We start from the raw sequence: 23,017 nt of genomic DNA on the forward strand, positions 1-23,017 counted from the left end.
GTATCTATTTATAGAAAGGAGCAGGAATAAGTTGAGGTGAGGATAAGAAAATCAGATAGGTTTCCAATATTTCCCAATTCAAAAACTTTCAATATGGCATAATATTCTCCCATGGTGTAAAGTTTCAGGTATAGGAGAAGAAAATATTGTAATGAAGGTAATTAATATATAGATAAATTAGTATGCTTTTTATGCTTCTTGTACTTTTTATATTTCTCAGACTCTCAGTAAGTCCAATGCTCTTTGTAAACTAGATTCCACTAACTAGCCAACACTAGCAGCAATGGATTTATGGAGAGTATCTGCAGATCCTAATAGCAGGAGTGTCCTGACATACTCCCCAGTAGGGACAGTGAGCAAGTATCAAGTGTGGCTTTAGAAATAGATTAAATAAGAGGATCCCTGGAGTAGGACTCTACTCCAGAAGGCAAAAACATAGGACAACAGTATTTTCTTCAATGGGTGAAAGTGATTATAAAGTCATCAGAATCCTGTTGGAACTTACTCTTAAAACTGTCTCCACAGTTTTTACTTATACTATATTCTATCAGGGAGAAGAACCAAGGGGTGATTTACAGGGTGGTGAGTGGTGGGCTAAAGGTGGCACTTGTCACTGCTGAACGGGGGCATTCTCCTGTGGCAGGGGCATCTCTAGTATCGGTGCTCAAGGAGGGAAAGAAGAGGTCCCAACTGCAGAAGCAGCAGCAAAGGCAGAGACTATCTTCCCCCATCAGTCCAAAGTGCCCTCTGGAAGCAAGATGAGAAGATAGTAAACCCCAAAGAGAGCAGCTTAAAGAGCAGCCTGGGAGAAAAATCAGATTGCTGAAAACCAGAACAACACTAGCTCCCATTTGAGCAGTCATTCAAGAAATGGAGTGGGAAGCAAGAGAAGAGAGTCCCCTTATATTGAGTTTGTTTCAAAAGACAAATCAAACACCAAAGCCAGTAGGGAAATATTTTGAACCCAATTTGATGAACAGAGGCTCAGAGAGGCAGTGTGATCATCCCAAGTTTTTCATTGCTACTAAAAAGCATGGCTGGGACTAGAGCCCAGGACAAGTGAGCATTCCCAATGATAAGAAGTGGCTGGGCTGTATTCTTATAGAACAGACAAAGAGTAAGTGAAGTAAGGGCATTTTAGTTGGGAGGAACAGCTGAATCACCCTTAAGTTCTGATTTTATAGAGAGGCAGAAAAGGCCAGTTAACAGATTTAAGAGACTGAGGCTTCTGCCTCAGGGTTCTTTCCCTTGTTCTATCATCAACTCACTCTCTTGTCTCACCACCCCATGTTTTTAAAAGTGAGAATAATAACACCTACTTCCTGAAAACTTATACAAATCAACCAGAACGTTGAAAAAATTTTCTCTGAGTTCTTTAGAGATATAAATGTAATTACTTACTTTTAAATTAATCTAATTATTTCTTCATTTATTTTTTTGAGACCATATCTCACTATGTTACCCAGGTTAGTCTCAAACTCCTGAGCTAACTTCATCCTCCTACCTGGGCCTCCCACCTGTTGGGACTTTCAAGTGTGTTCCATAGACTGTACCTGATTTGTTATTATAAATTTCCTGATGTTGGGCAGTGTACCTCTTCTTTCCCATGCTGCATATAGTATAGGTGCAATAGACAACTGCTGACTGATCAGAAAATCTCAGGAAGACTAATCTCTGAGCTTCTAACCTGTATAGGTTGAGGCCTGGGAATATTTCTAACACAGTTGTGGGTTCTGTCAGCACTGAGGATTGGGGGCATGACAAAACAAAATTTAAAGCTAGTGAGGCTTGAACTATAAGGCATATGTCACCAGAGGGAGAAAATGAAGAAATAAAACTCAAGAGTAAAGTCTACCAGTTACTTACATCCATGGAGTAATGCTCAATCTGATAGATGGTGGTCAGCCCCTGGGTCGTGAAATAGTCCAGACATGATGAACAGCCCAACCTCGCTAAGAAGCTGCAGAGGGAGGAGGGAAGAGGAAGGAAGAAAAAGAAAAAAGAAAGTTCACCCCAACTGCATTGGCGAGATAAAGGAAAACCCAACATTTTGCCCTTGGATGCCCTATATAAGAGAGTCGGGGAAGATCAAATATATGTGGGCCTTGGATTTGAGGTTTGAGGATTATTAGGTCACTTGAACTTTAAGTCTGTAGAAAATATAACCAACTACAGAGATTCTAGGAGATTATAATTCTTAGGTAGTGATCTGTGGTATTTTGCAATTCTGTGTAAATGCCTTAGGAGCCAGGGGCTAGGTTTCCAGCCTCTTGCCTTCTGGCTCTTCACTTCAAAACGAATATCTCTACATCAGTTGTTTTATAGTTGGGGTTTCTGAGGATCGTTCATGTGGCTTTAAATAAAAAGTGTAGGCCACTATTCTAGAAGATCAGTAATACTTTTTGATTTCATATTTATAACATAGACCCTTTCCTTTGTGTTGGTGACCCAGGCCCAATCCTTGGGTGAGACAAGCTGCATGTTGTGCCATCTCTGTGATTGACACTGCATGGGGATTAACACATGTCATTTTAGCACCCAGAAGAAAGAACCATTCTGCACATGAAGCAGAGGTGGAAGACAAGCGTTAGGTGTGAAACCAGTCTTGCAGACTTTGTGCATTTCTGGTTTCTGCCCTCTGATTTCCCCTTGCTTGGAGTGCACCCATTTCCCATATGCAGAGCAGTGGAGGCAATCAGCTTCTTAAAAGTCTTTTATTTTTTGAACGGTTAATTTTTTTAATGGACATCCAACTCCAAAATAATGGTCCCATTGTGGTTGAAAGTTATGAGGCCTAGAAAGCAGGAAAGGGAGCAAGATAGCAAGGCTACTTCCCTTTTGAAAAAACCCAGCCCTGAGCACCAACTTGAGGGCTATGACTGACAGTGCACAAATGCGAGGGAGGAGAAGGGAGCAAGTGAAGATGAGGAAAACAGGCACGAAACTTGTGCATCGCAACATACATCTTCACTTTGCCCCATGCAGATTTTAGTAGTTCCCCTTAAACTATGCTGACCACGCCAAAGATCAGAGAGAATCCTGGCCGAATTTCCAGCATAAGGCTGTTTTCTTGCTTTCCAATTGTTCTACCAACTATGACAGTGTCCACCCACCACCACCCAGAGCTTCTGAGCACAGGCCCCCAGGACATGCCATGGACTCACCTGACAATGCTGCAATCTGTGGGGTACGGAGGTGGGGGGGTGCAGTGGGAGGTGGATGGCATGGAGAGTGGGGGAGGGAGGGCTTGGGTGGGGCTGAGTCCATTCATGTCTCCAGCCATTGGCATGTGGGTGCTCATCATAGGAACTGAACAGAAGCAGGAGGAACAGAGAGGGTTACTGCTGTTATCACATCCCAGCATCCCAGCGGTCTGCCTTGCCTGGTTTAATATCATGAAGGGCCTGGACTGCAGCCTTACTTTTCTGTCTTATCATTCACTACATCCTTTCACATGCCCTACAGTACAAACAGAATAGTTACCAGACTCCAAACTAACTGCCTACTTTCAGACCTCTTTTATTCTATGACAAGCTCTCCCTATCCTTTGAGCTACTTCAAAGTATCTGCCCAGATGCTTATGTCTCCTAATGTTAATGAATGCTTCCTTATATTGGCCTTTATGGGTTATGTTTCTATTTCGGTAGGCTAATCCTCAAAAGCATAGAGATTGGGTCTGATACATGTTTATATCCCCACAGACTTTGGCACAGTACCTGGCACAGTAATATGCTCTGTAAGCTTAGGTTAAGCGAATGAGTAAAAGCCTGTGATTAAGGAAATGACCTTTGAAATCTTTATTTGGGAATAGAAGGACGTATTGCAATATTTTCAGGAAACCATATGCCTAATAAGGAAGGAAATGAAGATTCTGTTTTCTTATGGTTCATGTCAGCATTACTGGTATTTTACTAATCCATGAGTTATAAAAGTTTTTTATTAAAAAAACTATAATCGTAATAATATTTATGAAACAAATATTGACCTCAGATCAAAAATAGCAAGTAATATCTTTATAAAAGTATGAATGCAATTTGTTTCTACTTTAATAAACAGAGGTGTGCCCAAGGGAAAAGACCTTTGCCACTAAGTAGGTAATTACAGCACATGGCCCTATTGCATCTCAATCCAGTTTCCCTCTGACTTTCCTGAGTTCAGCAAAGGATAACTGTGTGCTATAAACAAGAAAAGGTAGGTAAATTGAAAGCTGCAAAAATGTGAATCATCGGCACCATGCCCACTATTTTATCTATCCAAGAAACAAACTGGAACACCATATTTACTCCAAGATGTTAGAGAAGGAAAATATAGTGAAAACAAATAGTTCCTATTCTTTTCTGGTCAAAGTAGCAAGTCAGGTTTTGAGACTCACAATATATGTATCACTAGAGAGAGAGCAGTTTGGCTCTAACATCTGTGTTGCTACACCAAGAGAACATACCACACAGCACTAGCTCACTGAATTCTGAATGTGTGCACGGTACCACATGCAGTCACAACCCTAGTATCTCTTCTTTCAGAAAACCCAAATTTTTCAAGGCATCAATGAAAGTTGATTTAGAAGTTGTAAAGACTTTATCAAAAATTTAAAAAAATAGGTGTTTAAAGGACAGACAACATTGAGCAAACACTTTTTAGTAAGGTAAAGATGATAGAATACTTGTTTAGTTTTCCACATCACTGAAGATATTATAAATATTTCTACATTTTTGCTAGCCTATTTTTTTCATTCAAGTTTATGAACCCATTTTGCTAGATTAGTCCTAGTGGACAAGATGATATAGCTTATAGCAAAGCTATATACCAACCCTTAAGAATTTGGAGCCAATTCTCACACTGCCTTTTACATTAATACTTAGCTAATATGAAAAACTTGTGTTTTAATAAGCATAAAACATAAACAGACCCCTTAGATGGATTTCTTACTGACAATATTTGGGATTTAGCAGATAATTTGAGAAGGCTGAGATTGTAAGCACACAGATTTCTCAAATTTTAAATGTGCTTGCTGATAATTTATGGGTGGAAAGTCAAACAGTAGAGCAGAGGAGTGACTTGTCCATAACTACACAGCTAATTTTATGAGAATCCATTTCATTACAACTTCTCATATGTTGATATATTCCCCTTTGACGATCTCAAAGGGCAGGGAGTAGGTCTCCATCTAGGTGGCAGGAAGTAGACTGTTCCTTTCACAATGATCCTTAGACCTACTGAAGAAACAGCCTCCTGCTTCTCTGTTTGGTAACGGACCATACATGTCCTGAATGAAAGCTTAACTATAAACAAAATATGTCACTCAACTTTGGTCTGCTCTGTCTCCCTGTCTCTCTCACTGGGCTTAGGAGAAAGCTATTTTCCTGTCCCAGGGGAGTCTTCCCCTGTACTGGCCCTGTTGGCCATTCAATTGCAGCTAAAGGAAGATGTGCTTACTGTTGGCTCCCATCCCATCCGGAATGGTGGTGGGGGTGAGGGCATTGCGCTGTTGAGGGTTGATCAGCTGGCTCACAGAAGGCAGCTTGTTCATGCTGTTCATTTTGTTCAGAGGTGGGGAGCTGTTACCATATGAAGACTGAGACTGCATCGGGGTCCTAGGAACACAAACATTAGAATGATGGTCAGCGTGGGACACCAGAGAGTTGGGTCTGCTCAATTCCAATAGGTCTCAGGTTAAAACGTGACCTTGAACTGTACATTTGCAAAATATTCCTCTAAGATTGATGACAACAAGTTATCTGTGTTTCTACCCAAGAACATTTCCTAACTAGGTAGGGACTGCAAAACTATCACCAAATCATATGTGTATTTTATTCTGAATGTGCAGAGTACAAACATTCGCGTTTCTCAAGCATCTCTTTTATGAGAGGGAAATAACTGCATGCTTCTTTTTCCTCTATTTTTTCCTCAATCTTCTTCTTATACCTTGTTCTTCAACTCAGAAAAGTTTGAAAATCAGTACTGGAAAAGAATCAAGAAAAGCTATGAAGGCTGGTAGAAGACATGGAGATACCAAGCTCAAATCACAGCAGAGGCACTGCATTCATATCTTCCTAGACCTATTGGGATAAGCAGAAAAAAAAAAAACAAATAAACAAGCTGCAACGCCAATCAAACAAAACATTTGGCAGCACATCCTTTTGCCACACAGAGATTCTGCGTTGGAAACATGCTTTCTCAGCCAGGAGGCTCATGGACCATGACAGGAGCCACCACAGTGCCAATGGCCTTTCTGTGCAGGAGAACCCTCGAGGCCATGCAACTGTTTTGTTGACTTCTACAGGACTCGAGAGAAATGGAAAAAGAGAAGAGAAGAAAATGAAACTAAGCAACTGTTTTTCATTCCATATCACTTTCAATTTGGAAAATTACTAGAAATTGTTTGCCATATTAGGTATGACATTTCAGATGTTGATCTCCTGACATCCCTGAGTTTTATGAAGAGAACAGTGAGATATACTAAAATGAGGGTCAGATAATCTAAGTTTAAATCATTCTTCAATATATTTCAGGAAGGTTTAAACCCCTGCGAAAGCTGTTTAACATTCTTGCCTCTGTTTCATCACAAGATAAAAACTACAGTCAATATGCATACCCTTGTTGTATGTGTTAGCTGTTAGAGCTAGAAAATAAAAGAGAAACTATCTTCACCTCTGATATGTGCACAAAGTAGTACCTACAACGGGGATAATAATCTATCCTACTATGTAGGGCTATGATAAAAACTGAAAAAAAAGATGAGCAATAACTTTATCAATTATAGCATTTACAGTGACCAATTGTTTTGAACACAGAATGAAGATTTAACTGAGCATGTTTTTATTTGTGGTGGGAAAACACTTCCTTCTTTCATTTCTCAAGCAAGGCATATTATTTGGTTCCTTTTATTCCCCCTTCCTGCTGCATTCATACTTACAGTAAAGAACAAGAACATTTTTCTTTGAGATTTTTCTCATACATACATGATACAAATTTTGCAGATTTTGTAAGTGAATCCAGGTTTCAAACATATTGTGTAATGTTTGAAAAAAATCATTTAAAGACGTGAGCCTAAGCATTGGCAGAAGAGTTGGCATGTTTAAATCTATTTAGAAAAATCCATTAGTCCACATCAGAATGTGGGAAAGCATACATCAAGGCAGCAGAAATGCTATGCAAGTTGGGCTTCTTCCACTGTCTTTGGCCACTACAAAGTACCTGACATGTCAGGTAGCCTAGATACCACAGGCAAGTTGGTTCTTTCTAACCTAAAGAAACCTCTACCTGTTTTCCTATCCCTCCTGTATGTTCAGTTGAATATACAGCAAAAGCTTATGGAAAGCATCATTTGAACCATTCATTTGAACAATTAGGAAAATAAAGAGTATACAAGCTGTGCATTTCCCTGAGACCCTCTGTTGTTACAACTTCTTTTTTCTCTTGGTCATTATTTTTGACTATTTTATTAGTTATTTACTATTTATCATCATAATCCAATTAATTTGAGAAAGGCAGGATGAACACAGATGAACAAAGAAGGAACACACATCTTTTTAGTCAATCAGAATTTCTAGGTGCCTTTTTGGATCTGACACAAATGAACTGACTTTGGATGTTACACAAGTCTCACTCAAATTTTATTTTCTTATTTGCTAGAAAAGGTATAATCTCTCTGGAAGAGTCACTATTGAGATTGAATGTGATCATGTAAGAGCCCTGGACATTGTTTAGTGTCTCAAAGGTACTCCAGGAACATTGGCTCTTCTCACTCTTCAGCAACACAAAACAGTAACAAGGTTGTGTGTGGTGATCAAGGGGATGAAAGGTACTAATTCTGGAACTGATAGAAAGAAATGGCCAGAGATGACTCAGATTTTTAGTTGAACAAATGCAGAAAATTAGGGTAAGCAAATGATTGAGGGAAATTCTAATGCATTCCCAATAAGTTATAAGTGAGTTTTAAAGCCATAGGAGAGCAATCAGGATAGTCTGTTATTAAGTTCAAAATGTCTGAACTAGAAGGAGCAGGCTGATAACCTCTAGATACTCAAAAAGAACAGACAAGCTGGGATGGGGGGAATGAGGCTAAATAAATTCATGGCCAATTTTAAAGCCATGAAGAACGCCTATAATTTTTCCTGCAAATATGTCGTGATCCTTGAGTAAATCATCCCCCCAAAAAACTTCTGTGGAAACTCAAGAGAAGAAAAGAATATTCAGGAAGTAAAAATCCATGCAATCTGTTTTCTTACTCACCCTATCCCAACCCTCTCAACCTAAAGCCAAAACAAAACAAAACAAAACAAAACAAAAAATAACCGAGAACATAGTTTTCTCAGGAAAAATAACAAGGTTTATTCTTGAGGCTTTTCTCTGGAGACTTAATAGATTTTTCTAGGAACTCAGTGTAACTTAGAAATAGACATCTCTCTTTTATTTCTAATTTTGAGAAAAAAAATCTAGAGAAGCCAGTCTCATGTCTGACTTCTAGCAATGTAAGCTTCTATGTACATTACTAAGAATAAAATTCAAAATTTCAGGGCTGAAAGTGATGTTTGACCATCCAGGATTAGAAATCAGACTCCCAACTCTAATGTTCATGTATATGGTGAATGTCAAAATTCCTGTTAAGACACAGTTATCTTTTCTACCTTTCAAAAAAAGATCTAGAATTCAACTAAATTTCTTCTTTTGGCATAAGTCTTCTATTACTAATTAAAAAGCAACTATCTAGTGGAATTTGGTGATACCTCCAAGCTAAACTTATTTCACCAAACCATTTCTGGAGTATAGAATGTGAGAAGAGAGGGACGACTGAGAGTTCAGCAGAATGCCCCTAACTTGAGGAAAGTCTAAAGGAGGGTGGGGAAGATGTGGAACTCAGAAAAGCAATGGTATCTCTTCTAAATTTTTCCTGTAGTGCCCTGTCTGTGACCTTTCTTTTTAGCTAAGTACTCTTGCTTCTCAAAGGATAGCATTCATTCCCTACTTGCTCAACAATAGTTTTCAAATATGTTTCATGGTTTTATTTTTTTTTGTTTCATGGTTTTAAATATATGCATTTATATAAAATTCACTATAAACACATCGACAGCTTCCAAAATACTGGTTAAAAGAAAAAGCAAATGTTCAAAAACTAAACATAATAACCAATCCTATAAGGGATTTGTGAATCAAAGTTACTGGACTAATTGAAAAAAGTTTGCAAATTTAATGAGACCATATGATTTTACTAATATACTTTTATCTTAAACATGATGATATTTTTCTCAAGTATTTATCTAAGCTATTGGATTAATTTTATTTAGAATAATTCCCTGGCAGTTTTAAGAGTATTCAAAGCTCAGAAGATTCTGTAATTTTTTTAAATATAGGACAACAGGCCTCACTATAGATTTCTGGCCAAATATTTGCTAAGGCTTATGCCACAGAAGTAAAATTATTTAATAAATTTTAATTTATTTTAAATTAAATAAACTTGCTGAGCATAGTGGCGCATGCTTGTAATTCCAGCATTTGGAGGCTGAGACTGGAGGATCACCATTTGCAGAGAGCCTCAGCTACTTAGTGAGGCCCTCTGCAACTTAGTGAGACCCTATTTCAAATAAAGAATAAAAATTAGGGCAGGGGGAGTAGCTCAGAGGTCAAATGCCCCTGGACTCCATCCCCAGACTCGCAATTAATTAATTAAATTTAATTTATTTAAATTTCAATATACTTAGCAATACAAGACAATTTGAATAATATTCAGAGATGTTCATAAATAATACCTGGGAGTCTGTTACCCTAGGATAAAATTAAACACTTGCAGGGCTAAATAATTTTAAGCCCTTTTACATATAGGAATTAATTTTTTAGATTGATGATCTTGATACAGAATATCTTTAATGAAAATATCAAATACTAGTAGAAGAAGTGTAGACAGGATTAAAATGACTAGTGATACTTTGCTCTTTAAACCTAAACGTGTTACTTTCAAACACAGGAGAATATGCTAGTATTTATGGAAAAACAAAAAAAGCAAGAGAAACAGAAACAAAAACTGCAAGATAAACCAAGATGCAAAAGTTTATTGAATATTAAAATCACACATTCATAAGCATCAACCTCAGTAACAAGAACCCATTGTCTTGGTGACACAGAACAAAGCACTGGGGATGTGTTTGATGACAGGTGGGTTGGAGCCTTTATACTATTATATTAAAATGGCAAGAAACAGAGATTCTCAACTTCTTGCATAAAAAAGAGAAATGATATAAAGAAAAAAAGCCATCTCCTTTTTGTATCTGTAATTTCTGGGCCAGGAGTATTGATTTTAAAATGTGTCTGCTTGGGTATCATTTATTCAAACCCTATGTCTCTTGGATAAATACATTTGCACAATATTAGTGATCTGTCTGGTTTTATGATAGGCAGGATTGAGGGCTAGGTGCCCCAATTAAACAAATGATTCCCAGATTTGGTGAGAGGACTTTGAAATCCATTTGGGGCACTGAATAATGATACAGAATTACCCAGGACAGGTAACTGTTTTTATCTTCCTTTTAAAACCACAAAATTAGTTTGCCTGCCTTGGGGTCTAAACAATAGTTTTGGAGGGACATCACTAGGTTCTCATAGGCAAAGAACACTCTCATGTTAAATTGTGACATAGGGAGGCAGAGATAGGATGTAACAGAGCACTGATGAATTTTCTATTTATATATGAGGAGAGGATAATAATAAAGCAAGTTCTGAAAATGAAGAACACCCACTCTACCCCTATATTGGCTATTTATGGTAATTATCAGCTCTCTGCCCAGCAGTATATTCAATGCCTTAATTTGTTACTATTTGCAATATTACTACATGACCCGCATTAAAAGGACCTTTGTTTCTCAGTCACCTACAATTTACTTGTGCACTGACAATAGCAACTTTTTTCTTCTTTTCTTAAAAAGACATCTTAAGTTTGAGACCTGCTCAAAAGTTTCTTTATAAGTTTGAGAAACACAACAAAAGGTAACAGAAAAGGGTTCCAATAAACATCTTAATGCCCTTCTCCCCTTCCCCTCCCTCCCAGGAAACAAGAGAAAACTCACAGACATACACAGTGGTTCTTGTCTGACCAAGGTCAGATCTAAGGATACAAAAATCTGCAGAAAGCATCCTTTCTTGTAAAGTTTTGAGTCCCTTCAAAAGATCCTCTCCTACTAGTGGCTGTGTGCCTTTGAGCGGTTGGGTCTCTGAGCCAGAGTGTCTTCAAGTCCAGTTTTTAGGGGCTGGATATACACACAGGTAACACACACACACACACACACACACACACACACACACAACACACACACACACACAGAGAAACACAACAAATACACACGTTGAAAAAACAGAGACACATTCTAGGGGTACACTGATCGGTTTTGGGGGTTGGAATGTCTAAAGAAGATGTCCGATTGTTTCGGAGTTTCTCTCAGGGGTTCCACAAGCTCATTCCTGAAGCAGGCTGAAAGGAGACTGCAGAGAGGAACCAGAGAAAAGAAAAGGTGAAGGCTTAAGACTTCATACATCCTAACCAAATGAATATAGAAACACTCCTCACACCTTCATGATCACAGTGCAGACAGAATAGATTCCCTAGAAGGCTATCTTTGATTCTTCCTTTCTGTTCATTAAAATTACTCAGAGACTTCTTCTCTACAAGAATTCGATGGGGAAGAATTGAGAAAGGGCAGTGGTAGTGAACTGCAAGTACATATCAGCATAATATGTGGTACTTGTTCATAAACATATTCCCAGATCCCTTCTGAGACCAGGCTGAAGCCCAGGCATACACATTTTTAACAAGTTCCTCAAGGTGATTCACCTGAGAATTATAGAGACAGGATAGGTCAAGGTGTTTAGTACAGTGCTTGGCATAAGGTTTACTGGTCTCAATTAATTGAAAATGGAAATGCAGAGTCAAGAATAAACTTTAGGCTTTTGCAAAATGTCATCTGCCCAATTATTTTACCTCATTATTGTTCTTGTCTAGCGAAACTATGAAGTATGAAGAAATGTGATCTTATCAGCAAGGGGGCATGTCATCATGCATTTATAAAGAACTATTTAATGAGCTTTTTGTATGTGCTCAGATTGAGATGGATAAATACCATAATCCTTTCAGTCACAAACTTGGCCTATAAATGCATATATCGAACTTGTGAAAGCAACTTTTGCATATAATTAAGAAATCAATTATGCCACAAGGATACCAGGAACAAGCCTTTTATTTTGCTGAAGGTTGTGCAACCTCATGAACTGTTTGGGAACTATTTTCCAGACTAGCTTTTGAATAAGATTTATTAACTTCTTTCACAGGAACAAAACCATTTTTCCTTGGTTAGTGCTGGGTTTCAGTAAATCAGCAAGAATTGGTATCATCTTAAGAAAATGTGACAGAATACAAATAGTAGGCAAGCACCTCACTGCCAACTGTAGAACTGCAGCTTTGACTCCTTGTTTTATAGCAAAGACTTGCATGAGACACCACACAGAGACCAAATTAGAGTAGTAGTTGTGGCAGGAGTATATAGACTATAGGGGTTCCCATAGTAAGACCTAGAACCCAGGCCAGTTCTACAATGAGATGTGCAAATTTGGAGAAATATTTTAATCTGAGTTTAATTTATTAATCTGTCATAATAAGGCTGTGAAATTCAAAAGCAACACTACGTATGTTGTAAAAATGCTGCATTTTCAGGACAACTATCAGGTTAAACCAAATAAAAGTGCCAGTATTTGCCTGTTACTTTCTCCATAAAGTTGATAAAGCTGGCAATTTCAAACAAATATTCTGAAAATGTGGAGGATTTCTAGTTATGCTTAGAAGTATGGTATTATATAACTTCTAGCAGTTTGGATATTTGTGTTCTCTGCTCTCTTTTATGTTAATAACCTTGAAAATACTGCTTGCTTCCTGAACCCTTAGATATATGAAGCCATAGAGGAAAATACTAGTATTCTTGAAAATAACCATGGCCAAATGAACTTAAAGATATACAGTTTTAAAATGAAGCAACAAGAATAAATACAAACTGAATGATAACAGAGTACAAAGTAGAAAAATGGGAATGTATTGCAATTTATTTAACTAATAAAGCAAACCAAACCATTGCAAAGAGCCCTATGTTTTTTTGTTTTGTTTTGTTTTGTTTTTGTTTTGGTGGTGGTGGTATTGGGGTTCCTGGAAGCCCTTCTACCTCTGGGCTACACTCCCAGAGCTATTTTTATATTTTTATTTGGAAACAGGGTCTCTTAAGCCAGCACGGCTGGCTTCGAACCTGTGTGATCCTCCTGTCTCCGCCTCCCAAGCACGGGGATTACAAGCGTGCGCCACCACGCCCGGCAAGCCCTATGTTTTAAATTTGATTTAGTTTTAGCTTTCTTATGAATTAACTACATACGGAAATAGTTCATTGGGTTTCTATCTCTTTACCTTTGGTGAGGAGCTGGAACCATGTTACTGAAAATGGAACCATGTTACTGAAAATTTTTCTCCATTTCAGTATATTCTGACTTGTATTTCTAGTGAGTCACAGTCATCAGGTGATCATAAGAGAGAAGTGAACCCAAAGCTTGAAGTGCACTTCAGGATGTCTTGGATTTGTATTAATATTGAACTAAAATTCATTCCATACAAACCAAAAAAAAAAAAAAAAAATTCAAGAAAGAAAGAGTTGGGCTATGCAAAGATATAACCAAATCATTGTTGGCCTGAGAATAGAGCAGAAGCCAAGAAGGAGGGTAAACTACAGGCAAAAAAAAAAAAAAGGAAAAGAAAGAAAGAAAGAAAGCAAAGGAAGAAAGGAAGGAAGAAAGAGAGAAAGAAAAAAATATAGCATGGGTCTGAAATATAAAAGTCAGAAACACAGAGGCAAGGGGTCTAGTTAAAAATTGGTTCCAATTTTGTCTTCCCCTTTGATTCTGTCCTCTATAAACATGTTGGCTTATATTTATACTGATATGGACATATTAACTAAAATCAATTTGTTCTTAAAAGAGTAGAAAGCCTACTTTTAGCTCTAGCAATTTGATTCACAGCAACTCAATATAAAATCTGTCTTCCATAAATCCTATGATCATGAAGGTAATTGTGAAGGGATTTTTAAAAAAAGGAAAACCATGCACAAATGAAAAGCAAGCAGAGAGCAAACACACAGTGGGAAACTAATAGCAATAATTAAACTCTAAAGATTTTACTGCCACCTTGTAGAAAGTATATTCCTTTCCACTGATTTCTCTCTACTATAAAGAAAAATACAAAATTGATCCTTTGCCAGCATAAAATTGGTACTATGTTTTAGAAGGAAAATCACAGGCTATTATAGGCATTTTCTAAGCTGATTTACTCTTTTTCAAATTATTGCTAGGAAATTAGATTTACATTTTTCTTTGTCTATAGTATTTTATGCTCTTTCTGGGAAATATGCATGAAAATAAACAAGCTTAAAAAAACTCAGCTGAAGAATAAACCAACGGGAGAATTTATATGAATGCACACCAATCACTGGACACCCATGTATATATAATGTTACGAAGACATCATTAGACCAAATGTCTACATTTTGCAGATTTCATTTTTCACTCTGTTAGATTTCCATGCACAAGTTATCATAGCTGGGAGATACCAACTCAAAAACATGCATCTGATACTTTTAAATGAACACCCCAGGGAACAAGAAGTTACTAATTCCTACATATCTGTGGCCATGCATGCAATAAACTTTATGTCCTGAAAATCTTTTGAACTTTTCTATTGACACATTTTTAAGATGGATTTTATTCTCTGATGAAATAGATTGTTTTGCTTCAGAGCAAAATGTGAGCTAAGTAAACAACAAATTTGGGATAACTCATCATAGAGGGACATAAACCTATGTAATGTCATGTACACCATGTAAACAAACACAAATACCATGCTATCATGTGTTCCCAAGGGATAGCAATCCTTTTGACAAAATGATAAAGTCTCTAATACAAAGATATTCAACTATTTCTTTTCTTGTATGCTATATACAAGGTATTTAAATTGTCCTATTAACTTATACAATGCTGAGAATAAATTTCCAGAAGTTTCTTCAGTTTAAAAGGTATTTTTGTTAGGGTTTTGCCACTAAATTATAAAGAGAAGGAACACCATCCTTCTCAACTGTACTTTAATATTACCAGCAGCGAAACCAGGAAAATTTGCCTGGGTCCTGACTGGTCCAATTTAGCCACCTGCCCACATAAGAAATAGGCAAAGGATGGAAAAAAGAAAAAATAAATTTCATGCAATTTGATCAAACTGGGCAGAAGCAGTAGGTAGGCTGGTGGCTGAATCTGGCCAGCTGGGATCCAGGCTGACTCCCTCGCTGCATTACTGGTAACATAATAATGCTTTCTCATAGTAGATCTTCAGTCAGAATTTTAGTCAACACTTCCAGACTTATTTGATAAAGGGGGTTGTATCATTAACTATATTTTATATTTATATAGACATACTTCACTTTCTAAGAGGAAAGAAATCTCTATTAATGGCAGCTGATATTTTTGCTAGATATAGAAATGTCGTTCCAAAACTCATATTCTAAATCTTTAATACCTCTCTACCTGAGAATATATATATATATATATATATATATATATATATATATATATATATAAAGTTCAGAATATACCCACTCAAGGAAAGCTTCACTTCAAGAAGCAATGAAAGAGAAGCTATTTAAGTATCTCCAAGAGAGATTGGCCAACTTCAGGTAGTCAGCCAACTCTGGTCCATAAGCTAACAATGGTTTTTATACTGGGCAGTTTTCAACAGAATAATATTTCATGACATGTAAAAATGATACGAAATTCAAATTTCAAAAGAGTCTGAATGTATGCCATTTTCAATATGATCCACATTAAAAAAAGTTTTAAAAAATTTAATAAAACAAATTCCAGGGTCCATAAATAAAGCTTTATTGTAACAGCCAGCCTCTTTCATTTATGTATCTGTGGCTGCATTTCTGCTATATCCATAAAACTGGGCAGTTGCAAGCAACCACTCAGACCAAAAGCTTAAAATATTTACTACTACAAGTGCTTTACAGAAATAGCATTTACCAATTCCTGTGCTGGATGGTCAGACACTTTCCTGTTAATTGGAAAAAAGATAGGAAATCATTTTAAAGAATGAATTCAGGATGATTTGCTACTATGTAATTCTACTGGGGTCATTTTGGTTAAGTTAAACTTCCAAATGAACTGCAAGCAAGTTGGGCATATTTCTCAGTTCCATGACATACATTTCTTGGGGAAGGCACTTGTCCCTTCTGGGTTTCTAAATGTGGTTTCAGGTTTCTGTATCTTTGATTCCTGCTGTATAATTTTTTTAAGAACTAACTTGATTTTGCACTTGAATATATTTACATATATTTCCATCTGATATCCAGAGTAATCCACATGATTGGTAATGGGAATCCTGCCTGCAACACAGAGTTCTAATTCTCTTTTTGAATATTCTGGGTCCCCAAGGAATCATATGATTAAACTTTTTGATCTGCTTTAAGTCTAGTTATGAGTTGCAAAATTGTCATGCTAAAAATAACTGATGAGATCCCTTCTAGCCAAAAGGTCTTAAGTGCTCAAATAGCCTAAAGACCTTTGACAAGAGAGCTTATTTCTTATTTTTTTTTTTTTTTGCTATTTAATACATGTCACAGTCACTAGGGGTACATAAGGTTCCTCCTAACTGCCAGAGATGCAGTCCAGCTTCCTCAACTAAATTTATGTTAATTTAAAAGAGAATAAGGAGTCATTTTATTCTATTTTCATAGCTATATCCATATAGTAGCTAGTAACATATGAAAAATGAACATTACTTATTGTTCATTTGCTTTCTATTACATAAAGGGCATCTTTGCATCAAGCAAGCGAGATAATTTTGGCTTCACTTCCATTTGCCTGAAAAGTTGAATATTTTAATTTCTCGAATGTACCCAACATGCATATATTTTACATTTACCTCTAGAGTCTGTGGCAATACTTCCATCACACATAAAATATTTTAATTAAACTAATAAGTTATTATTCTTCATCACTAAAAGATATATATGGACAGTCTTGATTGGCCAACTTCCCACCCTTTCATAAGAGCTATTTTATTCTTATTTGTCATGAAACAATTATCATCAAAGATTCAAGAATCAAGGTAAAAGTTAATACAAAAATAGGTTGTATTTATTTGCTACTGTGGTTGCAAAATCTCTCCTATTTATCTGAAAATGCATTGCTGGATGGCAATCTAGAGCAAGAATGCTAAAACACTGTAATACTACATTGAACTTCTGCACTCAGATATATTCCCAATGAACATGCAGCAAGTCTCAGAATCCTCAACAAAGCACTGAAATAAATCACTGTGTGACACCTCTTTGCTATACCTGTCTGCAGTATGATTCCCCAACGTGGACTGCATGTATACCAAGAGATGTACAAAGCAATGCATTGGGATGAAGTAAGATTTTGTTTTTAAATATACATATTATTATGAGAATCAAGTGTTAGTAACTCTGTTAGTATAATTCTTTGACTCAATATCAAAACGTAGGTGAAAGTCCTCAAAGGTTATGATAAGGTTATGATAGAACACACACAAGGTTGAAACTGAAAAATAAGCACCCCAGCAGCTCATCTGAGCTCATCACCATCTGCTGTCTCACAGTGTCATCTACTGCACTGCCATCATTGATGCTATTGCTGAAGTCAGTAAGCAGCCACCCTTGATCATGCCTCCTACAATGACACAGAGATACACTCACTGTTTCTGAAGTAAGTGCTGGTGCTGCTGCTGCTGCTGCTGCCTGTAGGTTTCAATTGTGTGCTGAGGAAGGTACTGCATGAGCTCCAGGGACTCTTTGATCTTCAACAGCATTTCGTAAGTCTCGCGGCCCCTCACCTATGTAAGAGAACAGAAGGAAAATGAAGGGCTGCAGAATGCTTGGGACTGCACCCAGTCCTCACTACTCATAGATTCTGTATTTGTAAATTCATCTATTTGTTAACATTTAGTTAGAACATGAAAATCAATATTTCTGGTGCTCTGGTGGTCATTCATAGGTAAGCATAGTGACAAAAAGTTTTGAGTCACCTGGGTATTTATTTGCCCAGCTGAGGATGAACAGGGGGAGGTTGTTTTCTTGTTTCAACTATCATGCTGTAGAGAAGTATCCTTTTCATGGTCTATTTAGTGCTATATATTTAATATTTTTGTGCTTTTTATGGAGGTGATTCTGTTTAAAAAGAACCCCCAAAATAGTAATGTTTAATGGCCCTCAGTGTAAGAAGGTCATGCTGTATTTTATCAAGAACATACTTGTGTTAAATAAAAACTTTATTCTGGCATGGATTATAGTGTTATCGACCATGAGTTTGATGTTAATGAATCAAATAATATATTAAATAGGCTATCTTTAAACAGAAACACACATAAAACATGGTCATGTATTGATCTATTGATGAAATATAGGAACCAGAGAGGCTCACAAGAACCTAATCCTGTATTTCCTCTAGGAGCAATGATTCTGTATTCATAGCAATTTTGTAGAACTTAACCAGCATAAAAAGTGAGAATCAAGCATATCAAATCTAGAAGAAAAAAAAATTCAGCAGAGTTAAAATGTGTTTCTCTTTTTAAAGATAGTCTCTTAAAAAACCTAAAGAGAAGGGCCAGGATGAGGTAAGTTATTCAGTCAAGAAATTTCAGGGCCTAGAAAGTGAAAACCCATTTCAATTCTAGACCCCAGGCACTTGATCTGCCTCACCCCATCCCTGCCTGAGCATAAACTATAGAATTTCCCAGAATTCAGAAATGGAAAGTGTTTCTCTCCCTTGTGCTGAGTTAACTCTCAGTTCTTGAATCCCTTCACTGAGAGGCCTTTTCTGACCTTACTCTTTTGGTCTGAGGCTTTTATTTCTTAACATTGTAACTGCCTGTGTCCTCAGGAGAAGGTATGCTTTTTGAATGTAAGAATTGTGTCCTACTATTCAGGAATTGCACAAGATCCAACATATGTTCCTCCCATTAAACTCACTAAACACCTGCTGAACTGAGGAGTTGTATTTTCCCCGCACTTCAGTTTGGCTAACTTTTCACTAGTTTAATGTAACTTGAAATAGGGCATCTCCTTTGTTAGTTTAGATAGAAATTTCATTAAATATGTAGCTGAAAGCATACTTTTTGGAATGTTTAGTGTATCCAAGGAAATCTTAATTAAAGTCCACAGATCTATTTCTTTATGTAGCCTGAGAAAGGAGACACTAAGAATCTAGCTGCCTGGAGTTTGATCCCACAGGTTGCCTGCAGCCTATCCCCCAGGCCAAGGCCAGAGGACAGTGGGGAGGAATGTGTGCTTCACCCTAACCTGTTGAGTCTCTTTAGCTTCACTCCCAGGACAGTAGTAGCTCAGTTCTCCCAGCCCCAGTGCCTGTCTCATGTCACTTAGATAGCATCAAGTGTTACACTGGTCACCAATACTTTATTGTCAAAGACCTGAGGTTGTAAGAATTCAGTGAACTGCAACCATAATCTAATTAACCTTATTAGTGACCCTGAGAAGGATAATGTTCCTTGTAGAGGCAAATGATATTCTTACATAACAACTGAGCCAAGCCTTCTGGCTATTCACATGTAATTGAGGATTCTGCCTTGCTTGCCTTTCTTTACTGTACTCCCTAAAAGAAAAGGAAAGTTCCCAACACATATAAATGATTAATATTTGAGGAGAAGAAAGTGTTTATTAGCCTGATTTGATCATTACACATTGCATCCAGTGCACTGAATTATCATACTGCACCTCATAAAGTTCAATAACTATTATGTCTCAGCAACAACAAAGAAATCACAGTCAGTACTCTATAACTGATATGTATAATCAATTTTGTGAACTTTTCCTGACAAACTTTTAGTCCTAAATTGGTATAACCTTACAATTTCAAGTATAAGTAATTTTAAACATATGGGTACAAAATTATTTTGTAGCTCTGATTTGGTTGGAAGATAAGTAGATAAGTAGAGGAACACATTATTAATACACTATTAATATATTCCAAAACTATGGAGGGAAAGAATAATTTCCTATTTTTCCATAAAAATATATGTTCTTTTTGCCTTATTTCACTATCTCCCTCTACCATTACAGGATGGTTATTTATGTCCTCTTCCCAAATTGCATATGCTGAATTCCTAACTCCCAAAGACAATATTAGAAGATGGGTTCTTCAGTGGATTATTTAGGTCATTTGGGTGGGGCCTCCATGAGTGGGATTAGTACTCTTTCAAAAGAGACCCTAGAGTTCTATGGCCTTCTCTCTACTCTGTGCAGTCATGTAGGGAAATGGCAGTCTGCAACTCAGAAGAGGGCCCTTACAAGATCCTGACCATGCTGGTACTTTGATCTCAGATTTCCAACCTCCAGACCTAAGAGAAATGCTTTCTGTTTAAAAACCATCTCGTCCATGTTACCTTGTTGTAGCAGCTCCAAATGACTAAGATAGCTCATCTCACTGCCACAGATTAGATGATGAGCATTTAATAAAAGCATGCTAAAAGATTGTTAACATAAAGTAACCATAAAGACCCAAGGGTGACTCACTGGTAAGTATAACAGCTCATCATCTGGGGATCTTCGTTTCTTAATGGATGTCATCTGGATGCCATGTGTATTCTGACGGAAAGCTGGTGGAAGAAAATGCAAGTCTCATTTTGGGAACATTGTTGAAGCAATAATGTATATTAAATGTATTTAGTCATTAAACATTCATAATATATAATAATATACACTAAACAGACAGTAGAGCCAGAATCACCTGTGAAATTAAGAATTCTGGTCCAAGGCATCCATTTGTTTGGTAATGATTGCTTTTATATTAAATATAGTCTTAAAATTACAAGATAGGGGGAAGGCAGGGATGAATAAGTGAAATAAGGAAATTCAGAACACTGGGAAATGTCCTTTGGCTTAAGTAATAAGGCGGGGAACACTTTGTCTTGCTGGTGTGTGTCTGTAAAGCATTGTTAAGAAAAGAAAGAAAAACTGGTTTTGCATTTTATATTTCAGATTATTTCCTAGGAAATAAATACATGTTGTAAAGATGATGTTGGTAATGGTATAGTGAGGGAATTAGTGAGTGATGAATTCCTAAGAAACTATAATTATATAATTCCTAAGAAACTAAAATTAGAAACTATAGCCATATAGATTTCAGGTTACAGAGAAAACCCTTCTACCAAAATTCAGATAAACTTTTCTTACTTAAAGTCATTAACTCATAAATAGAGTATTCAGAGAAGAATTAGGAACTATGCCACTAGACATAGTTTAAGAGTAATATTAGAATAGATAAAAATGTATGAAGGTATGTGTGTATGTGTAAGTGTTTATACATATACACATTCATACATACATTTTATATATACATATGATTTTTTTTACGGTACTGGGGATGGAACCCAGGGACATTTTATCTCCAAGCTACACCCCCAGCCCTAGTTTTTATTCTTTATTTTTAAACAGGGTCTCACTGACTTGCAAAGGGCCTCACTAAGTAGCTGAGGCTGTCCGAAACCGTGATCCTCCTGTTTCAGCCTCCTGAATGCTGGGATTAGAAGCGTGTGCCACCACGCCTATCTTCATATGATATTTTTGAAGAATGTTTAGAGAAAGAAAGAGCCCAACGATTAAATCCTTTTATTCTGAATAGTTCAGAACTGATGGTCATGGGTTCTCTTATAAAGCACAATTTTTATTTCTTCTGGATTCTAATCAATTATAAGATTATTCATAAAATAAGTCATATTACATATACTTTAAAATACTTGTAGTGCTAGCAGGTGAATGCAAGATACCTTCTAGAATCAAATTCCACAAGTTAAAAACACATAAGGATGAGCAGTTTTCAAACTCTGTTAGCTGGAGCTCTAGGACTCTGTGGTGATGGCTGCTGACTAGACCAAGGAGTTACAGAATACTCTACTCTATTGGATTGGGTTTTCTTCTATAAATTTCACATTATATATTCCTTGGAATATTTCATTTTTTGAAAGCTTCCTAGGTTACCAAAAGCTGTGTGCATGTATGTCGTTATCACTATGAACAACATTATGATATGAAAACACAATGCACTAATAAAAATATTAAAAAAGAAAATAGAAAATACTGAAACCATCCAATGATTAAAAAAAAAAAGCTTGAAAATTACTGGTGAGATAACTGAGACCCCAGGAGGGTCCTGTATGTGAAGTCAAGACTCACAGCTCAGATCTGCAGACCTGACACTCTGCCTTATAAAACATGTCCATAAATCTCACGCCATTATAAAGTCATGAGGTGAGTAGACGTTGTTTTAGTCCTCAGGACTCCATAATGATGATACTAGTTCTCAAGTGTGAGGTAGCATTAGCATCCTGTGGATGGCATACAAGACAGATTTTTGGGCCTTTCATTCAGTTTCTGAAGCAGCAAGTCTGGAGTCTAAGAAGTTGCATTTCTATCCAATTTCCAAATGATGTTGGTGCTACTGGTGTTGAAGTCACATCTTCAGAACCCCCGTACTAAGAAAGCTTAGCAGTGACTACTTGCTTTTGTAATCCCTGGTATACACCTGAAGTCCATTTCAATGCCAACTGGCTCTGGGGCCTCATATTAGACTTTCTTCCAAAGCTCCCAGGTCCCACCATGTACATGTCAAACATCACCCCCAAATCCAACATCTGGACAAGACTTGACCCTACCCCATTGGCCACTACATCTACTTACGGCGCTTCGTACCATCGCCGTTCTTTGTGCTGTCTGAAACTTGCTGCTTTCGAATGCTGTCTTCATCTGCCTTCCTGTCTCTTCCTGGGCAAGCACAGATCCGGGCCTCAAAGCAACGGCGGCCCAGGACTTGCCCGCTAGGAATTCAATAAGAAAGAAAGAGTTAAAGTCAAAGAATTTTAGGCCTCCTGAAGTTGTCCCATTCCTATTCCCTGGCTGCCCATGATTTGTGCACCATCAGT

The 23,017-nt window shown here is 37.1% G+C and overlaps 1 protein-coding gene across 9 annotated transcripts in view; it reads right to left on the bottom strand.

Annotated features, from left to right (window-relative positions):
- The window catches only part of TP63 (tumor protein p63), a gene marked incomplete at both ends in the record, with an annotated part of 218,555 nt that overhangs the window by 1,680 nt on the left and 193,858 nt on the right, over nt 1–23,017 (bottom strand). For 3 of the 9 annotated variants that reach the window (XM_080695814.1, XM_080695816.1, XM_080695818.1), the window contains 6 exons: nt 1,867–1,960; nt 3,165–3,309; nt 5,434–5,591; nt 17,781–17,917; nt 20,613–20,695; nt 22,776–22,912. In XM_080695814.1, the coding sequence (XP_080551940.1) occupies nt 1,867–1,960; nt 3,165–3,309; nt 5,434–5,591; nt 17,781–17,917; nt 20,613–20,695; nt 22,776–22,912 (754 nt within the window). Of the gene's footprint in view, nt 1–1,866; nt 1,961–3,164; nt 3,310–5,433; nt 5,592–11,354; nt 11,470–17,780; nt 17,918–20,612; nt 20,696–22,775; nt 22,913–23,017 lie in introns of those variants that run through there. The other 6 variants (XM_080695815.1, XM_080695817.1, XM_080695820.1 and 3 more) reach the window with 3 other exon arrangements.

The sequence above is a fragment of the Muscardinus avellanarius genome, assembly GCF_963383645.1.
Source record: "Muscardinus avellanarius genome assembly, chromosome: 5".
NCBI lineage: Eukaryota > Metazoa > Chordata > Mammalia > Rodentia > Gliridae > Muscardinus > Muscardinus avellanarius.